The sequence below is a fragment of the Cornus florida genome, unplaced genomic scaffold (assembly GCF_030987335.1).
Source record: "Cornus florida cultivar Cherokee Brave unplaced genomic scaffold, ASM3098733v1 CherokeeBrave_3.0.0_Hap2_Chr11, whole genome shotgun sequence".
In the NCBI taxonomy this organism is placed as follows: domain Eukaryota; kingdom Viridiplantae; phylum Streptophyta; class Magnoliopsida; order Cornales; family Cornaceae; genus Cornus; species Cornus florida.
In genome coordinates this window covers 102,719,114-102,744,673 of record NW_026775581.1, presented here as the reverse complement: position 1 = coordinate 102,744,673, position 25,560 = coordinate 102,719,114, and the positions used below count along the sequence as shown (strand labels likewise).

General features: G+C 36.2%; 3 protein-coding genes across 3 annotated transcripts; 2 read left to right on the top strand and 1 right to left on the bottom strand.

Moving 5' to 3' along the window:
- The first annotated feature begins 4,593 nt into the window (after positions 1-4,593).
- LOC132285894 ((R)-mandelonitrile lyase-like) lies at positions 4,594-7,240 on the top strand. The gene is made up of 3 exons (XM_059788122.1): positions 4,594-5,280; positions 5,379-6,894; positions 6,986-7,240. Exons 1-3 carry the CDS (start codon positions 5,181-5,183, stop codon positions 7,023-7,025), a joined length of 1,656 nt encoding a protein of 551 aa, XP_059644105.1. The 5' UTR covers positions 4,594-5,180; the 3' UTR covers positions 7,026-7,240.
- A 10,524-nt stretch (positions 7,241-17,764) lies between these two features.
- LOC132282681 (D-3-phosphoglycerate dehydrogenase 1, chloroplastic-like) lies at positions 17,765-21,504 on the top strand. The gene is made up of 5 exons (XM_059784432.1): positions 17,765-18,518; positions 19,461-19,837; positions 19,956-20,066; positions 20,164-20,259; positions 20,354-21,504. Exons 1-5 carry the CDS (start codon positions 17,846-17,848, stop codon positions 21,023-21,025), a joined length of 1,929 nt encoding a protein of 642 aa, XP_059640415.1. The 5' UTR covers positions 17,765-17,845; the 3' UTR covers positions 21,026-21,504.
- Positions 21,505-22,938: 1,434 nt separating this feature from the next.
- LOC132285480 (uncharacterized) lies at positions 22,939-25,302 on the bottom strand. Its single transcript, XM_059787674.1, has 6 exons — positions 25,115-25,302; positions 24,870-24,896; positions 24,720-24,782; positions 23,483-23,561; positions 23,346-23,391; positions 22,939-23,229 (listed from the first exon to the last, which is right to left on the bottom strand). The coding sequence occupies exons 1-6, from the start codon at positions 25,151-25,153 to the stop codon at positions 23,220-23,222; spliced, it is 264 nt and encodes an 87-aa protein (XP_059643657.1). The 5' UTR covers positions 25,154-25,302; the 3' UTR covers positions 22,939-23,219.
- Positions 25,303-25,560: the final 258 nt, after the last annotated feature.

Sequence of the window (25,560 nt, the reverse complement as noted above, 5' to 3'; positions counted from 1 at the left end):
TCTTGACTTGAATGCGTTGCCTATATAAAGAAGTGGCTTCAAGCTAATAAAAACCATTTTACCTAAAAAGCAGATGGTAACAAAGTTATGACAGGTATCAGCATACACATAAGTGTGTATTGTGTGAATTCCTTACGTCCATTCATCATTGTGGAGATAAAGAGAGAAAAAAAGATGAGGGTACAGTGTTAAAATTATATTCAAAAAACTTTTTGGAGGAATGGACGAGATTCTGGATAACCAAATTTTGTAATTGATCATTAAAAAATATCTAAGAAATATTGAATTGATTATTTAACCACTTAGAAAGTTAATTAACAACAATTTGATCGATTTCCGAGGATTGGGTTTTTCTGGGTTGAATTACATGAAGAAATAACCTCTGTTTTGTGGAAGAAATATGCAAGGCTATGGTATCTTAAAAAACTAATGTCCTCCCAGGAGAAGATTGGTTGCTTAGGTTGATAATGACAGAGGAAAGCGGAGGCAAAAGAAACATTCCAATTAAGATTAAAATTACCCGAAGAGCTCCCAAATATAAAAAACAAATGTCCCAGAGCTGCCAACCTTATTGTGCTACTCCAAGTTAAGATTAAAATTACCAGAAACATACAGCAGGTTTGGCCCTTAGCCCTCCTCAAGCAAATCAGCTGCATATATTTTTGAGATTTTTAGGATTGCTATGGCTTGAACAGCCTGCACGTCAAAGTGCTACTATCAATTTGCTTAAAGGAAGGGAAGATGGATTTAGTTCATGAATAAGCCCCTCGAACCATTTTGAGGGAACATGTTAGGACTTAACTAAGTTGTTCATCATTTTTTCCTGAAATGCTGCATCACATGCACATCATGAATGTAAAGAGCTGTAATTCAATGTACTTGCACTCATTCTGATTATTTTTATTTGAAATCAAACGTCTTTCAACTAACAAGTAGAGACTGTGCTGAAAGCTCATGGAAGACTGTGTTCGAAATCGACTTCTATCTATCAAATTTGAGGACTCCCGAGCAAGTTCATGGCCAACTCTGCTGCCAACAGTTAGTTTGTTGATGTTGCTTGGTTTTGGCTGTCCCCTGTTTTCCTGTTGCTCCACTTGGAGGTTTTTTTTGTTTTTATAGATTCAGTTGTTGTGGGTGCGCTTTGGGTTGCCTTTTGTAGGCTTGTCCTGGCATTGGGCTTGTTTGCTGAGCTTGTCCTAGCATTGGCCCTGTTCGATGGGCTTTTCGGTTTGTCCTGAATTGGGCCTGTTCGTTGGGCTAGTCCCTCGTTTTTTTTTTTTTTTTTTTTGCTGACAACAGTGTTTTGCTTCATTCAATAAATTGATTTACTGAGAAAAAAAAATTTAAAAAAATAAAAAAAAAAGTAGAGACCAACAACTTAAGTCAGACAACCATTCTTAACTGATGTCACTCTCACACTCCAAGTGCATTCCCATTCTCATGCTATGCGTGCGATTTCGCTCAAATTATCACTATTTGAGACTTAATTTTGTCGTTTTTACTCTTTCGCTCTCGAATTTGCTCTCGCTCTTACTTCCGTTCTCACTTTATGGGACTTGGCCAACAACCTTGAAATGAAAAAAGTACTTTAAAATTTGTTCACATGATGTTCACCTTTGCAAAATGTACTACACTTTTTCACACTTGTATAGAATTTTCTGTATTTATCATAAATATTCTTTTTTGATTATTTAGAATCTAATTCCAGAATTTTCCTAGCCATTAAATTTGCAACTCTTGTACAGATGTTAGTCCTTAGACTTTAAGGTTCCCTATATAAAGAACTATTTCACGCTCATAAATGACTACCTCAACTTCAAATTAACATCAACCACAATTCCACGAAAAGTATCATTCAAGAGCATTCACCATGATTATGCAGTGTGTAAATTCCTCACATGTGTATATAATTTTGTGAATAATGAGTCATTGTGTTTCTTTATATATATATGAAAAGTATATTGTTGAACATGTGGCTCAATTTGAGGCTTGCATCACCCATGACATCATCTTCTTAGTATATGTGTTCATCAAGCTTTATTCTTGGCATCCAAGAATGTGTGTCTATCAAGTCTTTTGAGTGGTCACTAAGTAGCCTCATTTTGGTGTCCCATTTTGGTTATAAATAGCCTTGCCCTCTATGGTGTTGAAGCATCCCAAATCAATTGAGTGAGTTTGTAATATCAATTAGTGAGTAAGAGAGTTTGGGTGTAATTGAGTTTTGGGTGTGAGCCACTTTACCTTGTATCTCTTTATTTTCATAATGAAATATTGTTCTGTCTTCTCCCCGTGAATGTAGGCATAGTCAAACTACGTAAATTCTTATCTCGTTTGTGTGTGTGCCTATTTATTTTCTTGTCATTTATTTTTTATCTTATTCTCATAAACTCCTATTCAATCCTTATTTCATAACATATATATATACATGTATCTGCCCTATAAAATTTTAAAATTGAGCATTTTCAATTCAAAAATTGTCACTCACGTATCACCGCTTCACAAATAAGATTTTGTGAATGATACAAGTTGAGTATTTAAATTTTAGTTGTTTATTAACCAACTTAGTGTAATTAAAAAAGACAAAACGGTTTTACACATTTGCATAGAACAAATATGAAAATAAAAATAAAAATCATAAATTAAAAAAAAAAAAAAAAAGGAAAAGAGGGACCTACATACTATAAATGTAGGGACATAAACTACATTCATTATGTTAGCTAACGCTAACCAACCACGATTTATGGTATAATTTACCATAATAGCTGAGATATGATAGGCCCAAATCATGGGATGTGATTTACCATATTATCTGTGATATATGATAGCCACAAATCATGTGTTTGAACAATATGAGCATGTGCTCGTTTTATCTATAAATACTAGAGTTGTGAATGGGTAATTCATCTCATTCAAGCATTTATGCAATTCTCTCTTTTCTCTTCTTTTTATATATTTCTACTTGGTATCAGAGCCAACACATTTCCACACCTTTGAGTAGCCTTGCTACTTGCGCGACAGCTACCTTAGGCTGTTTGTGACATCGTGTGACGTTGTCTACACATGACGTTGTCTACACATGTTTTTCTGTATTGCTGTTTTGTGATCGAAAACAGGTATTTTTAAATTTTACAATTTCTTTTTCACTCTTCTAGGGTTGGGTAAATTTTCAACACTTAGAAGGGCTTGGGTAAAAAAAAATAATAATAATTTACAAAGAGGTTCCGACTATTAAGAAGGAGGTTGTCTAGCTATATGTAAGCGGGCAGCGCTCCTTAAAAAAAGGTATGTATTTGAATTTTTCGGGAATGGTTTGAGGAACTCAAATATGACCGGTATTAATTTAACTTAAATTTTGACCTTTTTTTCAGTAATTAAATCTGAAAATTTGATTGGGGTTAGAAGACCCATTAATCAAAGATATTTCGTAACATTTCAATAATTTTTTTAAATAAAAACAATTTTATGAAAATGAAAAGAAAAAAGTTACTGAAAATGGTTTTTTTCTCTTAACTTTATTAATATTTTTTATATATTTGTAAAAAAACTAACTCAAAACTAACTCAAAAGAAACCCATTTTTTTCCCTTCAAACCAGAAAAAAAAATTATTTAAATGAGAATACGAATGAACCAATTGATATATAGCTTTGACTTTGAAATTGTGTTTAAATGAAAAGAAAAAACTTGCTGAAAATGGTTTTTTTTTTTTCTCTCTCTTAATTGTATTAGTTTTTTTTTACATATTTGTAAAAAAAAAACACTAATCCCTTCAAACGAGAAAACAAATTATTTAAATGAGAATGCGAATGAACTTTGACATTGTGTTTCATTGGGAGAGTTGGACTTCTAGCCAATTCTATTTCCATCATGTATCACTCTCTAAGTAAGCTATAGTAGTCAATCCCACTTTCTTTCATCTAATTTTCATTTTGCTTTCCTTTTAGCATTCATCATGTTGTTTACACTTATATTAGTCATTTGGCAGAAAAATAATTATAAAAAAAAAAAAAAAAAAGGCCTTGCATTTGACCCAATGGTTAAAACTCTCTTTGTCACAAAAAAAAATGTAGATTTATGAAGAAACAATTTTAAAGTAATTAATCCGTAAATAAATTTGGACTTGTGTTAACATGTTTTCAAATATATCATACGAAACAACTCTTTCGACGTTCCTACCATCATATTATTTTTCAGCTTAAAAAAAAAATTTAGCTACATAGAAAAGATGACAAAACAAAATTATATTATTAGAAAAATCTGTTGATTAATTAAATTATGTGTTGGTCTTGGAAGGGCCAAAGCATCTTAAAGGAGTTTGAAACCTAGCTAAAATTTGTCTCAAATCTAATCACATTATTTTCAACGGGTATAATCGTGCTAATATAGAAGATAAGGTCAAACACAAGCACACAAGCCAAAATTATCATGGATAAATAATGAGAAAAGGATTGTTAAGTTAGATATAATAAGTGAGATGCTTTGTAATATAAAAGGGTAATAAGGAGAGATTTGATTTAGAGATTGTATTAAGAGACATATTAATCCCTAAGTTATGTAACACGGCCACTCAAATCCACACCTTGGGCTGAGTATGAACTTAATTTTTTTTCTAATATATTAAAAAGTAAATCATAATTTATTCACTTAAAAAAAAAAAATGATTGCTATGTTCAACAAAATGACCAATTACTTCTTGTAAATGTTGGCAAATATAGTAGTCACTGTGGTAACTACAAAGCGAATAATTAAAGAGTGAATAATCTAACTATTTTTTTTTTTTTTTTTTCCTTTTTTCGGATGTGTTGTTTGTGTGTGTGTGCGTGTGTGAGGGAGAGAGAGAGAGAGAAGTAGCTGGCAGATTGAAATTCATTTATTAACGGCGTCGGAAGCAGTTATTAGGCTCCGTTGACGATTATCCAACTGAATTTCCCACCAAAAAGATACACTCCTTCTATCAACTCTCTCCCTCTCTCTGCAAAAGCGAATACACTGACAACTCTCTCTCTCTCTCTCTCTCTCTCTCAATCCCAATGTGTTAAAGGTCATTGTAAAACTCAATAACACAATAATTTCTCTGAAACGCAATCCATCGTCTTCTCTTTCGCTAAGTTCCACCACTCGCCTTTAATTCTTCGTCCAAAGAAAACCCTAGTTTCTTGATCGCGCTTTCCCATCACCAATAATGTCGAAACCCTCAAAACCCACTACTCTCTACTTTCCATTCCTCGCGTTCTTGATGATTTTCACTCTCATTCCGCTGTCCACAGCTCAATCGGAACAGAGTAATCATTCGATCATTTCAAACTCTGTTCTTTTAATTCATTGTATTGTTCTTTTTCTTGACCCCAGGACTAATTTCAATCTATTTTTGTGTTTACAGGTCCAAGTTACCTTCAATTTGTATTCAACGCCACAGAATTCCCTGTTCAGGACTACTACGATTACATAATCGTAGGTGGCGGCACCGCCGGGTGTCCATTGGCGGCGACGCTGTCGGAATTCTTTAGGGTTCTGGTGCTCGAACGAGGCGGGGTTGCATATGGGAAACCTAATTTGATGACCCAAGAAGGGTTTATCACCACTCTCATGGAGGTCGACGATTTTGACTCGCCGGCACAGACCTTCACCTCCGAAGACGGCGTTCCTAACGCCCGAGGACGCGTTCTTGGAGGCAGTAGCGCAATCAATGCAGGTTTTTACAGCCGAGCCGATCAAGATTTCTACAGAAGATCTGGACTGAATTGGGATCTCCGAGTGGTGAATCAGTCTTACGAGTGGGTAGAGAGAGCAATTGTGTTCCAGCCAGAACTCAAGAACTGGCAATCGGCGGTCAGAGATGGGCTGTTGGAGGCCGGCGTTGATCCGTATAACGGGTTCAATTTGGATCATGTGGTGGGTACCAAGATTGGGGGTTCCACATTTGACAGCTATGGTCGACGACACAGCTCTGCTGATCTTCTCAGCTATGCCAAATCTTCAAACATTCAAGTGGCTGTTTATGCAAGCGTGGAAAGAATTCTATTAGCATCTTCTTCAGATTTTTCTGGGTCGAAACAAACAGCAATTGGGGTGGTTTATCGCGACCAAACAGGCCAATACCACCACGCATTGGTGCGCGAAAGGGGTGAAGTGTTGCTCTGTGCCGGCGCCATTGGCAGCCCTCAGCTTCTGCTTTTGAGTGGCATTGGGCCACGGCCATACCTCTCGTCATGGGGAATTCCGGTGGTGCATCATGTGCCTTATGTGGGACAGTACATCTATGACAATCCCAGAACTGGGATATCAATAGTGCCACCAATTCCATTAGACCATTCTCTCATACAAGTTGTGGGCATTACTGATTCAGGGGCTTACCTTGAAGCTGCCTCCAATGTCATCCCTTTCATTTCACCTTCGCGGTCCGTTTTCATTAGATCATCCTCTTCACCACTGTATCTCACAGTGGCCACCCTCATTTTGAAGATCACCGGGCCTCTCTCTTCAGGTTCTCTGCGATTGGCTTCTACAGACATCAGGGTTAACCCGATTGTCCAGTTTAATTACTTCAGCAACCCAAATGATGTAGCGCGTTGTGTGAATGGCACTCGCAAAGTCAGTGATGTCCTGAGGAGCCGGTCCTTGGATGATTTCAAGTTCCGGGAATGGTATGGTGGTCGGGAATTCAGATACGTTGGACCGGCATTGCCTGATGATCAAAATGATGATCAGCAAATGGGAGACTTCTGCCGTCGCACAGTGAGTACCATATGGCACTACCATGGTGGGTGTGTCGTGGGAAAGGTGGTTGATCGTAATCTCAGAGTTATTGGTCTTGATGCTCTCCGAGTTGTTGATGGCTCGACATTCACTGTATCGCCAGGGACCAATCCCCAGGCTACACTATTGATGCTTGGAAGGTATGTGTTTGTCATTATTTGAATATATTTGATTGCTATAGGATGGAATGGTGGTGGGAGGGTTGGTTAATTTGTTGGTTTGTTTTGACAGGTATGTTGGGTTGAAGATAATCAAAGAGAGAATGAAATAGGACTGACCACTCACTCTGTTGTGCCAAAGGAACTATAAGTCTACTGTGCTATACCCTTCTTGTAGTGTTTCTTTTTTGCTCTTGTTTTGGGGCTCTTTCTGATATGTACTGTTTTCCAAGATATAGAAAAGCGTCATTTAGGAGTGTAAATTTCTTGATTCATTCATTCAACACTGACGAATGCATAATAAAGAAGTGTTGTTACAGAAGTTAAATTAGTTGCATTTTTTAACTGCTTTGATTAGTTAATTTTGAAAATTCATGCAGGTTGTGTATGTAATTTACGCTGTTAGTGTTACGATTCATGAGTTGGATTTGGCCTCTATGTGCTCAGCCTTCTTTATTATTTACTAACGAGGGTGTCAACACTTGACAGCTTGCAATTAGGTTTCTGTCCTTGCATGCTAAGAAAAAAGGTCATATGTGTTTTCGGTTCCTTTTGTTGATATGCTCCTTTTTAATGCTTATACTCTCTAAGTGTAAGTGCAGTTGAACTGATATACAATAATAGAAGTTTTTCTAAAAGATATGTTAATTGATCCAGAAAGAGAAACGTGCAAGTGACCCCCTCACCCCCCATATATTGAGGTAATGGAAGCAGATAATTTCCAAACTTTAAGATTGCAATTGGGTGAGTTACGATTAATAAATACATGTTGCTATTGATGGCCACTCTTTCCTTCTTTTCTTTTTTCTTTTTTAACTTTTAACTTAAGCTTACTTATTGCACAAATATATATTTTTTTTTTTCCTATTTGGAACTCACATACGTCTCTTTTGAGACTTGAATCCCTTACCTCCTTTTGGGAAGTAAGAGGCTGATATCGCTTTACCACTGGCCGTTGGTATCTTTGCACAATTCCATTGGCGTTGTGGAGTTTTTCTTGACATTAATTAGTGAGATAATCATGAGCTGTTCTGATCCGGCTGCTGTAATATAATCGTTTAAGAAACTTCTTCCTGATATTTTGGAATGTAGAAGCACTATTGTTGCTGTATGTTCTCCTCTAAGCTTCCTATTAGAGTTTTTAAGGTAGATGCCATTAGAGTCAAACACATGCTCTAAAATTCTGCAGTCAGAGCTTTTACCAGTACACAACATATTGAACTGATATACAGTAATAACGTTTTCAGAAAGCAATGTTGGTTGATGCAGAAAGAGAAACATGCAAGCGCATGTTCTTTTTTTCTTCTCTCTTTTCTTTCTTTTCCCTGTATATTGAGGTAATGGAAATTGCTATTTTTATTGGATGGAAATGGTATTGTAAGTACCTATCCTTGTGCAGGTTCGCTTGAAGGTCGTACACTTGTTTCTGGAGAAGCTTTAACTGATTGTGAAAGCAGATAACTTCCAAACATTGATGGCCTCTCTTTCCTTCTTTATTTATTATTTTTTTAACCTTTTACTTTAGCTTACTTATCTTTGTGCAATTCCATTGGTGCTGTGGAGTTTTTCTTGACATTAATTAGTGTGATAATCATGAGGTGTTCTGATCCTACTTCTGTCACATAATTGATCAAGAAACTTCTTCCTTAGATTTTGGAATATAGAAGCACTATTGTTTCCGTATGAAATTCTCCTCTGAGGGAGTTGTTAAGGTAGATGCCATTAGAGTCAAACACATGCTCTAAAGCTTCTGCAGTCAGAGCTTTTACCAGTACACCACATATTGGCCCTATATGAACGAATTATGCATATAGAACATAGATTGTTATCATGTTTTTGGAAAAGAGAAGCGTTAATGTCTCTACCATGTCAATAGTTTTTAGTTTGTTCTTGTCCCAATTGTTGTCGAACCTTTGCATGTGCTATTCAGTTGATGTATGGAATTTTTTCATATGATACCAGTGGCATCCTAGATGTAAATTTTATGCAGTGACCTGGATTTTTGCCCCTAAATATCAAAAGGACTCAACCATCCCAGTGTAAGCAGAACAACCAGATAAGTGACTGCCTTCTTGGGCATTCTCTTCTGTAAAAAGTCAAATGTTCCAAAAGAGGTAAATGGAACATCAACAAGGAGTCAAATACCAAAAGTTGTCATCACGAGGAACAACATGACCTGAACTAGTATATGTTGTTAGGTGTGACATACTAATGACTAGTGTCAATTCTTTGCTAGCTGTAGACATAGCTTTTTATAGTCGTAGGGTTTACCGGCCTTGATCATCAGGTCTGATTTTGTTGACTTCTTAGGATTACAATCTAAGATGCTGAGATGCATTGCCAAATTCTCACTATTACTAGACTATTTATGAGGATGATGAACGAACTTCAATTAAATGAGGGGCGAACATCATTGTGCCAAGCTTCTGTGAAGATATCAAGCATGAAAAAAAGTTATTGACTTGTTCTATAGCATTTACATTTGATTTCAGTTTATCTGCATGATTTTTTTCTTACTAAATGACTAATTTGCTGGAGGTATTTACCTATAACTAACTAATTAATAATTACAAATTTACCATAGGCCAGAAGAAAGATATTTATTTTAGTGCCTTCAATGGCTAATTCATACTTGGAGGAGGTACTGAAGGGCATAATACACCTTCATCAAGTTGTAGGTGGAACTAAAATACAAACTCATTGATTCAATGGTTTTTCATTCTTCTTGGCATCAACCCCTTTTAATTTCTTCAATGAAATCCCCATGTTAATTTCTCCTTGCATTCTTGCTAAATGTGGCTAGCATTGCCTTCTTTTTACTAGGGTATGATATGAGCTCAAAGTTAACAAAATGGTCCATAATTAATTTAAATCCAAATGTTATATGCTTATAATCAGCGTAAATTGAATGAGATGAATTTAAATATCAATAAGTTTAACCTGAAAACCAGTTCAGATTGTTGAAAATTCTCAGATTCTTCTCAAGATGCTCTTTGACAGAGCTGAATGTGTCCACTGGGGTTTAATCAGCTTTAGGGAGTTAAAAATAGTCTTTTCATCGATTTACTCTTAAACTTTATTTTATTAATTCTTTGGCTTTCATTGTAGATGTATCTATTTATGAATATGATATACACAATTAAAGTCATGTTTTCAGCATTATAGTTGTTTGTTCCTTTTCAAGTATATAGTTGTTGTCTTACCTGCATGTTTGATCTGGTTTAATTCTGAATTCCTGTGCAAAAATGTGATTCTTCTTTTTAGCTGCCTCCAAGTAGAAATCATGAGTACCTAATGCCTTGTCATTACGGGTAAAATAAATAAATGTGTAATTGAGCTTTTGCTTGAATTAGTGTCCATCAACACATGCACTGTGTGACATGACAAGGATTGTACGTCCATTATACTGTATTCTAGATGAAAGCATTCATGTATTTCCTTAGTAGACCTCCTTTATTTTTCATTGATTTCTTTGGGCAATGGCTGCAACCTGTATCAAGAATTTAGAGATATGGGCTTTACATATAAAAATGAACTTATTTTTGTTGTATTCTGTTGGTTTTGAAAATTTGCATTCTTCTCTGTTGTTCTTCAGGGAATGCATTGTGACATAGTTTGTAAATTTTTGAAACATGCTAAAAGTTATCTTATTTGTGACCTATATGAGTGCTTGTGCCATTTAGAGACCAAAGGAAGTGATGCCCTTCAATACCGGTATTTTATGTTACCAAAACACTAAATGAGATAATTCCCTCAACAAAGTGATGCCTTCTGCTCTGGTACTTGATGGTTCCGAACACTAAAGGAAATCATCCCCTTAATAGAAATTATGTGTGAATGATTGTTCAATAGTGTATGAAATTTACTAAACATGCTAGCAAAAAAAAGGGCTTATTCAACAAAATTTGCTAAACTTGCTATCAAAAACAGGGTTTGTTCCAGCATTTTGTTGCGATTTGAGATGGAAAGTCCTAACAGTCAAATGCTTCTGTTCTTACGCTGCTTAGACCACTATAAAATGTCATTCAGGCCAAAATCAACATTTTCCTTGCATTGCTTTTGTCAATCTAGCTACCTGACATCATTTAAACAGAACCTTCATACTATATTTCCACTGCAATTTAATTTCCTGCGGTCATGCTATTTCCTATTCTTTTCTATTCGTACTTCTGAAATTATATTGTTTTCTGTACCAAATTAAATAATAAGCAATTAGCTGATTCTTGAAACAGCAAATGTTAGCTGCCATATTGTAAGTCTGTCTAGCTGCCATATTGTCAGTCTGTCATTCAAGATGATATAATCTGGATTAGTAATAGGGACTGTGGTATAAAGAAAATCTTTTTGTGAGTATCATAGAGAGAAATTACTTTCCATGCCCCTATAAATCGATATGCTATGTTATACATGTGTATTGGTGCTGAGGCCCATTGCTTGGTGAAATGGTAAAAGGATACTAACAAGCGTGAGATGTGGTTCAAGTCTGAGAGCTGCTACTTTGCACAAAATAGTCCCAATTATTGTATTAGGCTTGTATATAGTATTTCCCTCCTCGCAACCTGCATATATAGCCAGGAATTCTGGTTCCAAAGGTTTTTCTTTCTTTTTTTCTTTTGTTTCTTCACTCCATTATGGATTCTTTTTATGAATCAATAATGTTAATATATATCCTGTTCTTGTATTCTTTTATATTTATTTATATATATGTATCTGTTGGTATACGTTAATATTAGTTGCTTGACCAATAAATGATATACTAAGTTGTTTAAGCAATAGAAAAAATAACCACTCAAAATACACCTGTTTAGTAGTTGGACAAAAAATCCTTTATCAATGCAGAACATATATGGATATATGATAATTTTGAATTCAGCTGACAAAAATTTGACTACGGATTCTCATTTGTTGAAAGTGAACATCATTTGGAGGAACAGATAACCCAAAGTAGACTTTAAATGTCGCACTCTAGAAGGTAGAGCAGTCGTAAAAGTTATCGAATGTGTGTAGTTTTGGAAATTAATCCAAAGTAGACTTTAGAAAATGTGAAGGTCATTGATTAATTGCATTCTGTCAAGATATTCTAAAATTTGGTACCTGTCCTACTTCCCTCACCCCAAAACACTGTGTGTGTGTGTGTGTGTGTGTGTGTGTGTGTTTTAAATAACTTGTGATTATATTGAAGAATATGCAATGGGCTGATTCTTGAAACAGCAAATGATAGCGCTGTCATATTGCAAGTCTGTTATTCAAATGATATAATCTGGTTTACTGATTTTAATCAGGATCGTGATGTAGAGAAATTTTCTTTTGTAAGTACTATAGAATATCATTGATTTTCATGGCATTACCTATTTATAAATTGTGTTCATCTGTATCCCGGTGCAAGGACATTGCTTGATTAAATGGTAAAAAGTTCCGCCACTTTGTGCAAAATAATGTCAAAAATCAGGTTTGTCTCTATCATTCCCTCCCAGCACAATCCGGAATTCTTGTGACTCCATGAATTTTGATTCCAATATTAATTTTCTTATTCCTATTACGAATATTGTTATTTATTTATTTCTATTTTATGAATGATTTTTTTTCTTCTTCTTTTGTATATATCTCTGTATGTAGAATGTTTCAATTGATACGAATCACAGCTACAATTGCTTGACGAACAGCAGTTACCTTGAGTTGATTCAGAAATCAGAGTGCACCTATCTAGTAGTCTGACAATATTAATTATTAAGTGGAGATTGGATTATTGATAAATTTCAAATTCAGATAATAAAAATTGACAAAAGTACAATTATAAGTTCAAGTACGTTAACAACTTTGGATGAAACACATGCCAAAGTGGACTTAAACATGTCTTGTTCTATAAATTAAGTTGACAAATATTTTAATCCTATCCCAACAATACTGTCAAGCTGTGAACATGATTATGTATTGTCGATTATTCTTTAGATGTAGTAATATATGGCCCACCTGCATTTCTTTACAAAATTCAAACATTGTATTTCCAGTACGTATGTATAAATACATATATATATACATGGACACAATATATATATTGCTAGTATGTCCATCGTCCCATATACACACACATAAATGGACACATACATATATACATTTTGGTATACATATATACACATGTTTTAGTGAACACCAAGTAAGCAAGATGCTATCTATCATCGTGAGCTTGAATTATGAATCTCGGTTCACACATGTGACACGGTTATTCGTTCAAGTATAAGTGATCTCCCTAAACAATCCACACTTATATTATCATTCATGCCTAAGCCTAGGCTTAAAAAAGAGTAGTAAAATATTACATAGAATATCAAATACTTCTGTTGAATAAAAACAAAAAAATCAATTGCACGTTTTTCTTTTTTCTTTTTTTTTTTTGTTTTTATCCTGGGAATCAATGGGTAGTTGAAAGTGTTCACTACTTTGGCATCACCATGTGAAAAGTTTAGCAAAGTACTACAGATCCTACAGTATAGTGTGGTCCAAAGACTATAAACCTCACAGTTAATGGGCCATGTGGCCCACCAAACAGAAAAATACTTCAAAGTCTCTAAACCTCACAGTCACAGTGACAGTCAATGGGCCATGCGGGCCACCAGCAGAAAATCTGGGCATTGTCAGCTTCGGATCTTGAGATCAAGTAGTGTAGATCACCAGAAATTAGACATTGTGGTGGTCCCTTCATTAAAGAAAAATTAAATAAAGCTAAAATGAAAGAACATGGACATTTTTTTATATTAAATATATGTGGGTGATGTTGGATCATCGTCTAGATGGGATGTGAACGGGCAACTATATATAATAATAATTCATTCCTTGAAAATTACATAGATGGTTCCACAATCATTCAGGGATTAACTCGTAATTTCATTTTAAACAATTTTGATATTTCTACTCCCTACCTCAATTACAATTTTGGCGTTTTAGATTACTTAAACACGTTTGATGCCGTGGATTCCACGGCTCTACTCATTTTTCCTCTAAGATTGTTCTACTTGTAGCTCAAATTGATTTCGTGAAGTTGGATAAATTACATCACACACGATTTATCATTTATTATTTTAATTTATTTTTAAATTCTTTCACAAACCATCAAAAATTCTCATATTATAATAAGGATAATTTGCATTTACACTTCTTCAAATTTGTAATAAAAATGGGTAGATACAATTTAAGAACAGTGTAATCCAATTGTCCCAAGTTTGCAAACTTGAATAACAACACTCTTGTGGCGACCTTGTAAGCGGGTTGTGGCGACCTTGTAAGCGGGTGTGTGTGAATGAATGCAGGTGGCACCAGTAGGCTACCACACTAGGCAAGTTACATGTGCACAATCTCACATTATATGGGTGTAGATGGAGCAAGTGCTATATGTAGATTCAACACACACAATGCATTTTAAAGCCGTGAACCTACCAGAACTCCGGAATTAAGTGTGCTTAACCTGGAGTAGTATTATGATGGATGACCCTCTGGTCGGGGAGAGCTAAAAACAGACAATATTGTGTTTGGTTAGAATGAGGGTCGTTACAAATAGTATCATAGTCTGACCTAACCGGAAGTGTGGCTAACGATGATATTGGCCCCAAAAGGGAATGATTGTGACGACCTTGTGGGCGGATGCGAGGCACTGGTAGGCTACCACACTGGGCGAGTTACGGGTGCACAATCCCACATCGCCTAGGTAAATGAAAGGTGAAGTGCTTATATGTGGTAGTGTTATCTCCAATTGGTTTGAGGCCTTTTGGGTAAAGCTCAAGAGCAAAACTGTGCGGGCTCGGGCCCAAAGCGAACAATATCATATCATATGGTGGAGTGGGTCGTTACAAATTGTATCAGAGTTTGACCCAACCGGAAGTGTGGCCAACTAGGACGTTGGGGCAACCTTGTAGGCGAATGTGTGTGAGTGTGTACAGGTGGCACCATTAAGCTACCACACTAGACAAGCTACAGGTGACTTTTAAAGTCGTGATGGCCGTGAACTTTACCAGAATTCCAGAATTCTACTCTAGAGTTAAGCGTGTTTAACCTGAAGTAGTACTAAAATGAGTAACCCTTTAGGAAGTCTCTGGTCCAGGGAACCAAAAGTGGGCAATATGGTGTCTGACTAGGATGAGGATCGTTACAAATTGTATCAGAGCCTAACCCAGACAGAAGTGTGGTCAACAAGGATGTTGGGCCTCAAAAGGGGATGATTGTAGCGACCTTGTGGGTGGGTGTGCCATGGGAGGATACGAGGCACTGACAAGTTACCACACTGTGCAAGACGTAATTATCATTTAACTTTTGAATTGATCCATTTAAATCATTAAAGTACAATATTAACTTTTATAAGTTTTTGTATTTGACCAAAATGGCTTCAGCAAAAAAAAATAATACTAAAAAATAAAAAATAATATTCTCTAGCACTGTAGCCACCAATGCCATATGCATACAAACAGAGGCGAAGCCAATAATTTTTAATCGAACGAAGGGGGGGCAAACTAGTAATGTAAAATTAAAAATTAAAAATTAAAAATAATATAAAATCATTGTAAGAATTTTTTTTTTTTTTTTTTTTTTTTTGCATATAATGCCCTCGTTAAAATAGATGGATTAATTATATTATCTAATATTTCTAATACAAAACTGTGACTTTCCATCTCAAAAAGTAAGAAATATGATTTTTAAATATTTGTTTTATTATTCCATAGTAATATACTAAATATTAAAAGATCATTTTTAATATTCATACATTAAATATCACCTTCAAGTAATCACACATAAGCTAATCTTTTTATTTCTTAGTGTTTGCTGTAACATTACATATAAAACATGTCACATTTTTCTTCCACAAAAAAGAAAAAGAAAAAAGAAACCCATGTCAATAAAATCATATATTTGCTTTTTCATTCTTGAGGGTGATTTTGGTTAATTAATAGAAGGTTATAAAGGTAATTTAATAATTCACATAAGTCAATTCGAAAGTCAAACGTGAAGTATGTACTTTTTTCATGGTTGGGGATTGTATTCATTTTACCGAACCTGTGAGTGTTATCATCCGAAAAGTACTTAAATTGTAGATAACTGTCTTTAACCTGGATATAAGTGCAATTAATCCTTATAATAATATATATTATATTGTATTTTATAAATAAAAAAATTAAAAAAATTGATAAGACTGTCATTTTATAAAATTTGAGAAAATAATAAATGTGTTGTGTGAAATCTCAAGAGGTCTATCTTATATAATTTGCACAAATTTTAATGGGTCAGTAAAAAAAAAAAAAATCTAACATCAAAATTTATATTAAAATTAAATCACATTCTGATCTAACTTTAATCTTTTGTACAGTAGCCTTTAGCGTCGTAAATGTGGCCCTTCAATGATTTTGTTGGAACTGGTAGGTGGGGTTTTGTCGGTACCCGTCCTTACGTCCAGGTTCTCATTTTCCTACTCCCTCTACTGATTATTGATTTCTTAGATTCCACTTTGTGATTGTGTAGCAGATGTGGTCGTTCTATAGTATGATGCGCGATACATCATCGTCTTTTTCATTTTTGTCATTTTTTTTCTATTTCCTTTTTTTCTTTTTCGACTTTAATATCTAATTGGACCAATCATAATGAGTGGGTCCCAATAAAAGACTTTTGGTGCACGTGGTAGGACAAAGAAAGAGCTAAGAACCACCCGTATCCGTAGTGGCACATGGGGCGAAAAATATTACTCGTATAGTCGTATATAGGTTCTGTTGTTTACATTTGATACTACATAGTACGAACACAATTACACATATATACAGAGTATATATATTTTTATAGTGAATAATTAAATAAACATAAAAAAAACGTGAAGGGTCCATTATTTTTGTGCGCAAAATGTATTAATTTAAAGGATAGTCCATGACCAAAAAAAATTTATGACCTTGATTCCATTACAGATTTGCTCACATGTTATGTTTCTGAACAGTTACACTAATTAATCTCACGGCATTCTCAGTCTTAATAATATTTGTATTCAAATTAAAAGAAATTTTATTATGAGAAAGAGGGTAAAGAACGTGTAATTTAAATTCTCACCACTCCTAATGAGAGTGGATATTGCGTGGGCTGTTTTGCTATATCATTAATCATTTAATAAAATATATTATATTATTTTGTTATCATGAATTTTATAAATAAGTGGACAATTTTTTTTTGAAATAGTATAGTGTGATTGGATGGGTATATTAATAACATGAAGTGCACGACGCACTCAATATGTTCCACTCCCTAAAGGGATGAGTTCAAAATCATCTAAATAATAAATTAGTAATAGCGATTTCGAAAGTGAGTTTAAAACTTATCAAATCTCGAATCTGCCCTTATTAATAATAAATACATAAATAAATATTTTTATAGTAGCTATAAGTTTTCTTTTTCCTTTATATCTTGTAACTATTTTACATTTTAATAACATTTTTTGTTATTATATTTATTAGATAATTAATTATACTTAAAAAAAAAATTACAAAATAAATTTTAAAATGTGACGGGTTTGAGAGATATGTTTCGTTACTCACTCCCACACATCAGAGACATTGTTTCTTTTTTTTGGTTAAAGAGAGACATTGTTTCCTGAGACGATTGGAAGGGAAAGTTTTGTTGACATCAATTCTTAATTTATTATTATTATTTTTTTTTAACTCAGCTGACACACATACTAGTATATACTCAAAGCTAAAGCAATTAAATCAAAATTTTGTAATAGATTTTGGTCTCTTTTGAAATGACACGTCTAGTGTACAAAGGGCGCTGCGGCATTTCTACAACGTGTATATGTAAATGGTACTTACCTGTTCCAAAGACGCCGCTATAAAGACTTCTTCCCAAGAACTTTTGAGACCCGCTCCAACAATCTCTCCCCCCAAACATAGAGAGAGAATAAAAGAAAAAGAAAATGGCCTCCGTTTCTTCTGCGAATTCCATTCTCTCCCCTCTTTTTACCTCCCCTTCTCCTTCTTCTTCACCTTCACCTTCACCTTCACCTTCACCTTCACCCAAATCCTCCCACCTTTCCTTCCTCCATACCTCCACACCAAACACCATTTCCTTACAAATCAATCAGTCTCACTCTCACTCTCGCTCTAAACTCCCATCTCATCCTTTGCTAGTTCGAAACGTTCTCAACGTCGTCGAATCGCCGGAGATAGTGATCTCCAAACGCCGAGATCTTGATTTTACGGCAACACAGTCAAAGCCGACGATCCTCGTCTCGGAGAAGCTCGGCAAGGCCGGTCTCGAGCTGCTTCGGAGCATCGGCAACGTCGACTGCTCGTACGGTCTCTCGCCGGAGGAGCTCTGCTCCAAGATCTCGCTGTGCGATGCGTTGATTGTGAGGAGTGGGACGAAGGTCACGCGGGAGGTGTTTGAGGCAGCCAAGGGACGCTTGAAGGTGGTGGGAAGGGCTGGTGTGGGGATCGACAATGTGGATCTTCAGGCAGCCACCGAGTTCGGATGCCTCGTCGTCAATGCGCCGACCGCCAACACCATCGCCGCCGCCGAGCACGGCATTGCGTTGCTCGCCGCCATGGCGCGTAATGTGGCTCAGGCCGATGCTTCCATGAAATCTGGTATATATAGAAGATTCCTCTTAGTTAATTCTTTGAATTGTTTTGTCCTGGATTACTGTTTTGCATTCAAATTGTTTAGATCTGATATCGATATTGAACCATTTGATCGTGCATCAGAGATTATAGAAGACAAAAAGTAGTAATGGAGAGGTCCAATAATGCTGCGTGGGTAGAGAGAAAGTGAGTGAAATTTTGTTTCTAAAGATTGTGGTGACTAATTGAGCTATATTTTCTTCATTTTGGACTAAAATTCTGTATAGAAATTATATTTATTCATTTTAAGCAAAAAATTATTTACGGAGGTGACAGTAACATTGTTGAAAATATAGTAGACATTAGGGATCATTGCTTCTTGCAACTATGCTAACTCAAGCTGATAAGCATGAAGAACTTTAAGGTCTCGTTCTCCAAACGGAACGGGGCCAGGCCAAAAAAAGCATGAAAGGTCAAGCATATATGTTTTATGAAATGATCCATTACTCAATGGCTTTCAATTTCCTTCGCCCATTTTTTCTCGTTCTCGCTCGGGAGCCACATCTATTGGGCGAAAAAGCTTAGACCTGCCTGGTCAACGTTCTGCCACGCCTGCGGATCTGCTTCCTGTTGCAGGTGGAACCAAAAATTCTTGTTGTGCCCCCAAATTTATTTTGGTTCAAATCGTTAGCGGAAATAAGCAAATGATTTTTTCACTTCTACACGTAACGTAATCGAATTGTTACAAGGGCGCAAACCGCCGGAAATCCATCTATATGATAGGATCAATAAAAAGAGAAGAATGAAATATTCTCCGAATTCTTCATTGATAAGTCTAAAAAAAGGATTTGCTTTGTGCAAAAATAATGTAACTTGGTCTATGGGGTGTAGATCATGGATGCTTGAAACTCGATCTAATGGTAGCACTAATTCTAGTTAAATATACTGTTTTGCTCTATCTTTATACAGGAAAATGGCAACGGAACAAGTATGTTGGTGTTTCTCTGGTTGGGAAGACATTAGCAATTATGGGATTTGGAAAAGTTGGATCTGAAGTTGCAAGACGAGCGAAAGGCCTCGGGATGCATGTCATTGCGCATGATCCATACGCCCCAGCTGATAGAGCCCGTGCTGTTGGTGTTGATTTGGTTTCCTTTGATCAGGCCATCTCCACTGCAGATTTCATTTCACTCCATATGCCGCTCACTCCTACTACCTCAAAGGTATTCAATGACGAAGCTTTTGCAAAGGTGAAGAAGGGAGTCAGAATCATAAATGTTGCCAGGGGAGGTGTTATTGATGAAGATGCATTAGTGAGGGCGCTTGATAGTGGCGTAGTTGCACAGGTATGCTTCTTTGATTCATGGCAATAATGCTGATCTTCTGTGTGAAATGTTTGCTATGCTGTTGAGTGTGTGTCTAATTTAGAAGGACTTGATTTGTTCTCATTCTGGTGTGTAACAGGCAGCACTTGATGTGTTCACGGAGGAGCCCCCGCCCAGTGATAGCAGATTAGTGCAACATGAGAATGTCACGGTCACTCCTCATCTTGGAGCTAGCACAAAGGAAGCACAGGTTTGAATCCTTTGGGCGTGTATAAACCATATTTGTTATTTCTTTGATACTCACTAATCCCTTTAACCATTCGTTTCAAATTGTATGTTAATTTCAGGAAGGTGTTGCTATTGAAATAGCTGAGGCTGTTGTTGGGGCGTTGAGCGGGGAACTTTCCGCAACCGCTGTCAATGCTCCTATGGTCCCTGCTGAGGTTTCAATGCTATGCACAAATACTTACGTATATATGGCACCACGATTTTGTGCTTCTTGCCGGAGAAAAGCTAAGTTCTCTCTCTTATTTTCAGGTTATCTCAGAGTTGGCTCCTTATGTTGTTCTAGCCGAGAAGCTGGGTAGGTTAGCAGTACAGTTAGTGGCCGGGGGGAGTGGAATTCAATCCGTGAAGATGATTTACAGAACAGCTCGAGACCCGGATGACTTAGACACAAGGCTTCTCCGGGCAATGATCATAAAAGGCATCATTGAGCCAATATCCGACTCATATATCAATCTGGTGAATGCAGATTTCACAGCGAAGCAGAAAGGTCTCCGCATCAGTGAGGAACGAGTGGTTGTTGACTCATCCCCTGAGCACCCTGTTGATTCCATTGAGGTGCAAATAAGCAATGTGGGGTCAAAATTCGCAAGTGCTTTGTCGGAGAATGGAAATATTAGCATAGAGGGGAGAGTGAAGTATGGGAAACCTCATCTATCACGTGTGGGAACGTTTAGTGTGGACGTGAGCCTGGAAGGAAACCTCATACTCTGCTGTCAAGTGGACCAACCTGGCATGATCGGACGAGTTGGAAACATTCTTGGGAAGCATAATGTGAACGTGAGCTTTATGAGTGTGGGAAGGACTGTTAAGAGGACAAAGGCCATCATGGCAATTGGCGTCGATGAAGAACCAGACAAGGATACCCTCAAGAAAATAGGGGAGGTACCCGCCATTGAAGAGTTTGTTTTCCTTAATCTATAGGGTACATTGACAAAAAATGCCGGGTTAATTGGAAGGAATGGAGTTAATAAACTTGTAGATCTTGAGAAAACCCGTATTTGCTTTGCTATGGCAGACATGAGAATAAGAACTGGTTGGCACACAACTAAAGTGGTCACCTCTGCCGGTCCATGGTTGCTGGAATTTGAGCTTATACAGTGATATTATGTCGCCCTGCTAGATTCAGTATTCTTGTTGGTTATGGTCAGGTGGGTGCGTTCCTTTGTCTACTTAAGTCGTTTGTAAAGTTTCTTGTGGTTGTCTTTATGGTTGGTGGTGGCGGTGGCGGTGGTGGCGGTTGTATTGGTAGTGTCTATGGCCTTGTGGAATCTCTAGTTGAGTTTCACCTAATGATGAAGCTTTGTTTTTCTACTGTAACCTTTTCTAAGGGTAGCCTCAGGTGATATCCCACATGTAATCTGTGTTTGATCAATTTTAGTGAGATGTGATAATTCTATTAAGTGTTAGTTCCAACAGATACTGATGTTTTTACATGTGCTGATACCCACAACTAAATGAAGCTACTGATGTTTTACATGTGCTGAGACTCAACTAAATGAATGATGCAAGCATTTAACCCTTACTAGCATCTATTTGAATTATCGGTTTGGAGTATGGGTGAAAAATCCTAAAATAGGCATCGGAAAACAACATTTTTTTTTTTGTACTATTGCGGGACAAAGCTATATATGCTGGCTTTTCAATTCGAATATGTAGAATAATTCTCCTATAATGAGATTGAACTTTCTCAAGCAAGGACAAAGGACAAGATTTTTACCTGACTTTTCTTCCTTCTAGTGAAGTAAAAAGGTGAACCTACAACCCCAATGGGTTGGCCAAGTGGGTAAATCGCTTAATCTTGATGACTCACGAAGGTCTAAGATTTACCTCCTTTTGAGTATCTTCACCAAACCCAGCTTCACTCAGAAGGTGACGTCCAACACTCCATTATCAGTAAACTCCATTTATCTTCACCAAACCCAGCTTCACTCAGAACGTGCCGCTGCTGTCTAACAAATCCAACACCGTCTTCACCAATCCCATGTTCAATTTGCAGACATTCGTGGCTTGATAATCCTTTGACTAACCATCGAGTATGTATATAGTCTCTGCAAACCGAGCAGGACAATATTAAAACTCCACTCATCTTCTAAACAAAGAAACCTGAAACCAAGTTGATGAACAGCTCACTTCATTAGCTTGTACAGACTCTGCATAGCACTAACTCCCTAGAATCATGTTGTTGGAAGGACACGATTGAAAAACAAGAGAAAGCAAACAAACATTTCATTGGTATAAAAGGTGCCACGGCCCTCCTCATCAATTACCCCGTCCCCCCCCCCCCCCCCCAAATTCCTGAGACTTGCACCAACACGAAACAACTCCCACCACCAACCAAAACTGGAACGTACACAACAATACGGCACCTGGAACAACTATTGGCTTAACCATATCCCATGACCATGGTGGTCACCAATCATGCACAATGATATCAAACCAGGAACATACTTTTGGATGCAAGATGAACCACAATACTGAGTTCCTGGATCAATCATCTTAAGCTGCCCCACGACCATTCAGTATCATTATATCATATAGAAAATTCAGCAATGAGAGTCAAAATTAACAAGTGAATTGAAAATCTGAAGAACCTCTCATCCTGCAGTTCCTGTAATCAGGCCGTGGTATTTATTTTTATGGTTAGTAACTTAGAATAAACACAATCCACCATCTGTTTGATCTCTAAAAGGCTTCAATAAGTCATATTTAACCAACAGCAATTGTAAGGGAATTAAATGGTTCAGCCACAACCTGTAACCTGCTTGGTGAGACCCAACTTTGAAACTGATGATCACTAAACTAAAATGATTTGGTGCATTACTTGCATGATGAGATGGTTCCAAATATAATATAGATTTGAAATTTATATTATATGGACATGGTAATCAGACGGAGGCAACCAATAAGCATAGAATACAAGTACAAATCATGTCAAAACATGTGCAAGATAGCAGGAAGGTGAGAGAAATACAAAGGCTGCGCCATCTGAGACCCCTTTGTAGTCTAAACATACATCATTATCGCAATAAATGTCCTTAGAAATTCCAATAAATCCGCTTCCAACACTAATGCAACACACAATAAGCTGTCAGCCATGCACCACCAAGAGCCACCATCATTTTGCACTGGAAAAAAAAAAAAAAAAAAAAAAAAACACGCACAGAATGAATTGTTAGATGCATGTTTGTGTGCTAACATGAGTTCACATGCATATGAGAAAATGAATTATAGCATTACATACGTGTTCATCATCAGCGTGATGTTGTCCCCTTTTAGTAGGATCCTCCCTGATCAAAAGTAATATATATACATTTAAAATGTGAACCACATGAAAAAATCTAGTAATGAATGCATATTAAATACTATTCGGTTACTCACCCAACGGCTTTCTGCTCTTCTTCTTTACATTGACTTCCTCAGCATCCTCCAGAACCAAATTCATATACTCATCAAACCCCTAAACAACACAAAAATCCAAAATTCTAATATCTGATGCTTTATTGGCAGGCATGGATGTATCTGACTTAAATTAAACAGGAATGTGATATAATTTAAACAGAAAACAATCAAATCTTATATTTTTTTTAGTACAATTAGTGAAGGAACTCTCATGGTTCAGTATTTGCATATCCATTCAAGCTATGTTACCGAGATTTGAATCGTGCTGGTGCGGGTGTATGTCAGACCTCAAATTCCAAATCTTAGGATACAAAAATATGTGTTCAAAAATTGGACACGGACATGTACTACGCATGTAAAAACACTATATGTTTTATCATATTGTAATGTTTAATGTTGACGTTCTATAAGAATATACTCATCTATTACTCAAACTAAATGGGATGTAGTAAAAGAAGGAGAAAAAAAAAAAAAAAAAAAAAAAAAAAAATCTATCCAAAGATAGGAAACTTATCTCTTAAATTTTAGATTTTCTTATTTGTCAATCATGCCATGTGAAGGATCACATGGACCAATTGGGTTCGTGTGTCAGAGACATATACTGTGCCCATACCCATGTTGTCGTGTCAACACAAGTACATGAACGTAATGTAAAAAAGCATTGTAGGACACATTGGCACAAAGATGTATGTGCCAGAAGCATGCTACATTTCAAAGGCATCAATCTGTATTCGTTCTACATGAGTAGAACACTTGGGCGAGTGCACAAGAGCAGAAACAATTTTTCACGTTAAAACCTATGCTACTAGAATTGATGCCAGATTGAAACAAGTGTTCGTATTGTAATTAGATGACATGCAAATTTAAAGGCAGATTTTACATTAGAGAGTTTCAAATCTAGGAGTGTACTTTCCCCAACTAAAATTTATGCAGTACATTGGAATATTTGTACATTGACAACTTGGGCAATTGGGTTGTTTCTTGCTGTTTGATATGTGCCCAGAAATTCAAGTATTTTATTATCCATGAAGAATAAGAGGTAGTAGTTTCAAAATCTTAGTAACTTTTCTCTGCTATAATTTTTTCCCCAAAAAACATTTTCCACAAAATCAAACACATCAAAAAATAGTGGGGTTGTGGGGAGGGGAAATAAATATATTACATGAAGAACAATCAATATGAATAAACAAATGACATTTAAGTGTGATAAACATACAATAATCCGTCCTTCGATCCTCAAGTCCTTCTGCTCGAAAAGCCATATCTGGATGCGAGCTTTCTGTTTCATTTCAAACAAAGAGTATAACGAAATTAGAGAAAATCACACGCAAAAAGGAACAAAGAACAAAATTAGGATCGCACTTACACTTTGAAGGAACCTGAAGATTAGATTCTGAAACCACGATCATACATGAAACAATATATATACACGTTAAATTAGTGAATCAAACCAAATATAAAAGCACGTAAAACTTAAATTTCTGGAATAGAACGCACAGGTACTGATTTTATTCAATGATCCACCGTTGATACAAACACACTCCCATATATATATACACACACACACACACGTACATACATATATAGATAGAGAGAAATTGGTGAACGTACAATGGGTTGGGTCATGATCCTCTGAACTTTGGTCGCCATGGCTGATTCTTGGCTCAATCCTCTGGCAGAAGCGTAGAACAAAACCCTACCAGTAAAACCCTAGCCCTAATTCACTCTCTTGCTGTGAGGTTTTTTCTCAGGTCGCTTGTATATTTACGGGCTATGTTTTTTCCTTTTCCTTTTTTGTTTTTTTTCGCCAACTTATATTCTCTTTTCCTTGCGAATTTTGACTTGGAATCCCGAACCAATTCCAGAACCAGGCTTTTAAAATTGGAGTAAAAGATAAAATTTTATTACAAATCCATGTAAATTAATTGTATGAATATGTGAAATCAAATATGTACAAACTTAAATCAAACTACTTCTAAATCCTACTCCACCCATCAAAAAATTTATCATACCAACTCTGCCTCTGTTTCACAACGGGTTTGTAATTATTATATCAT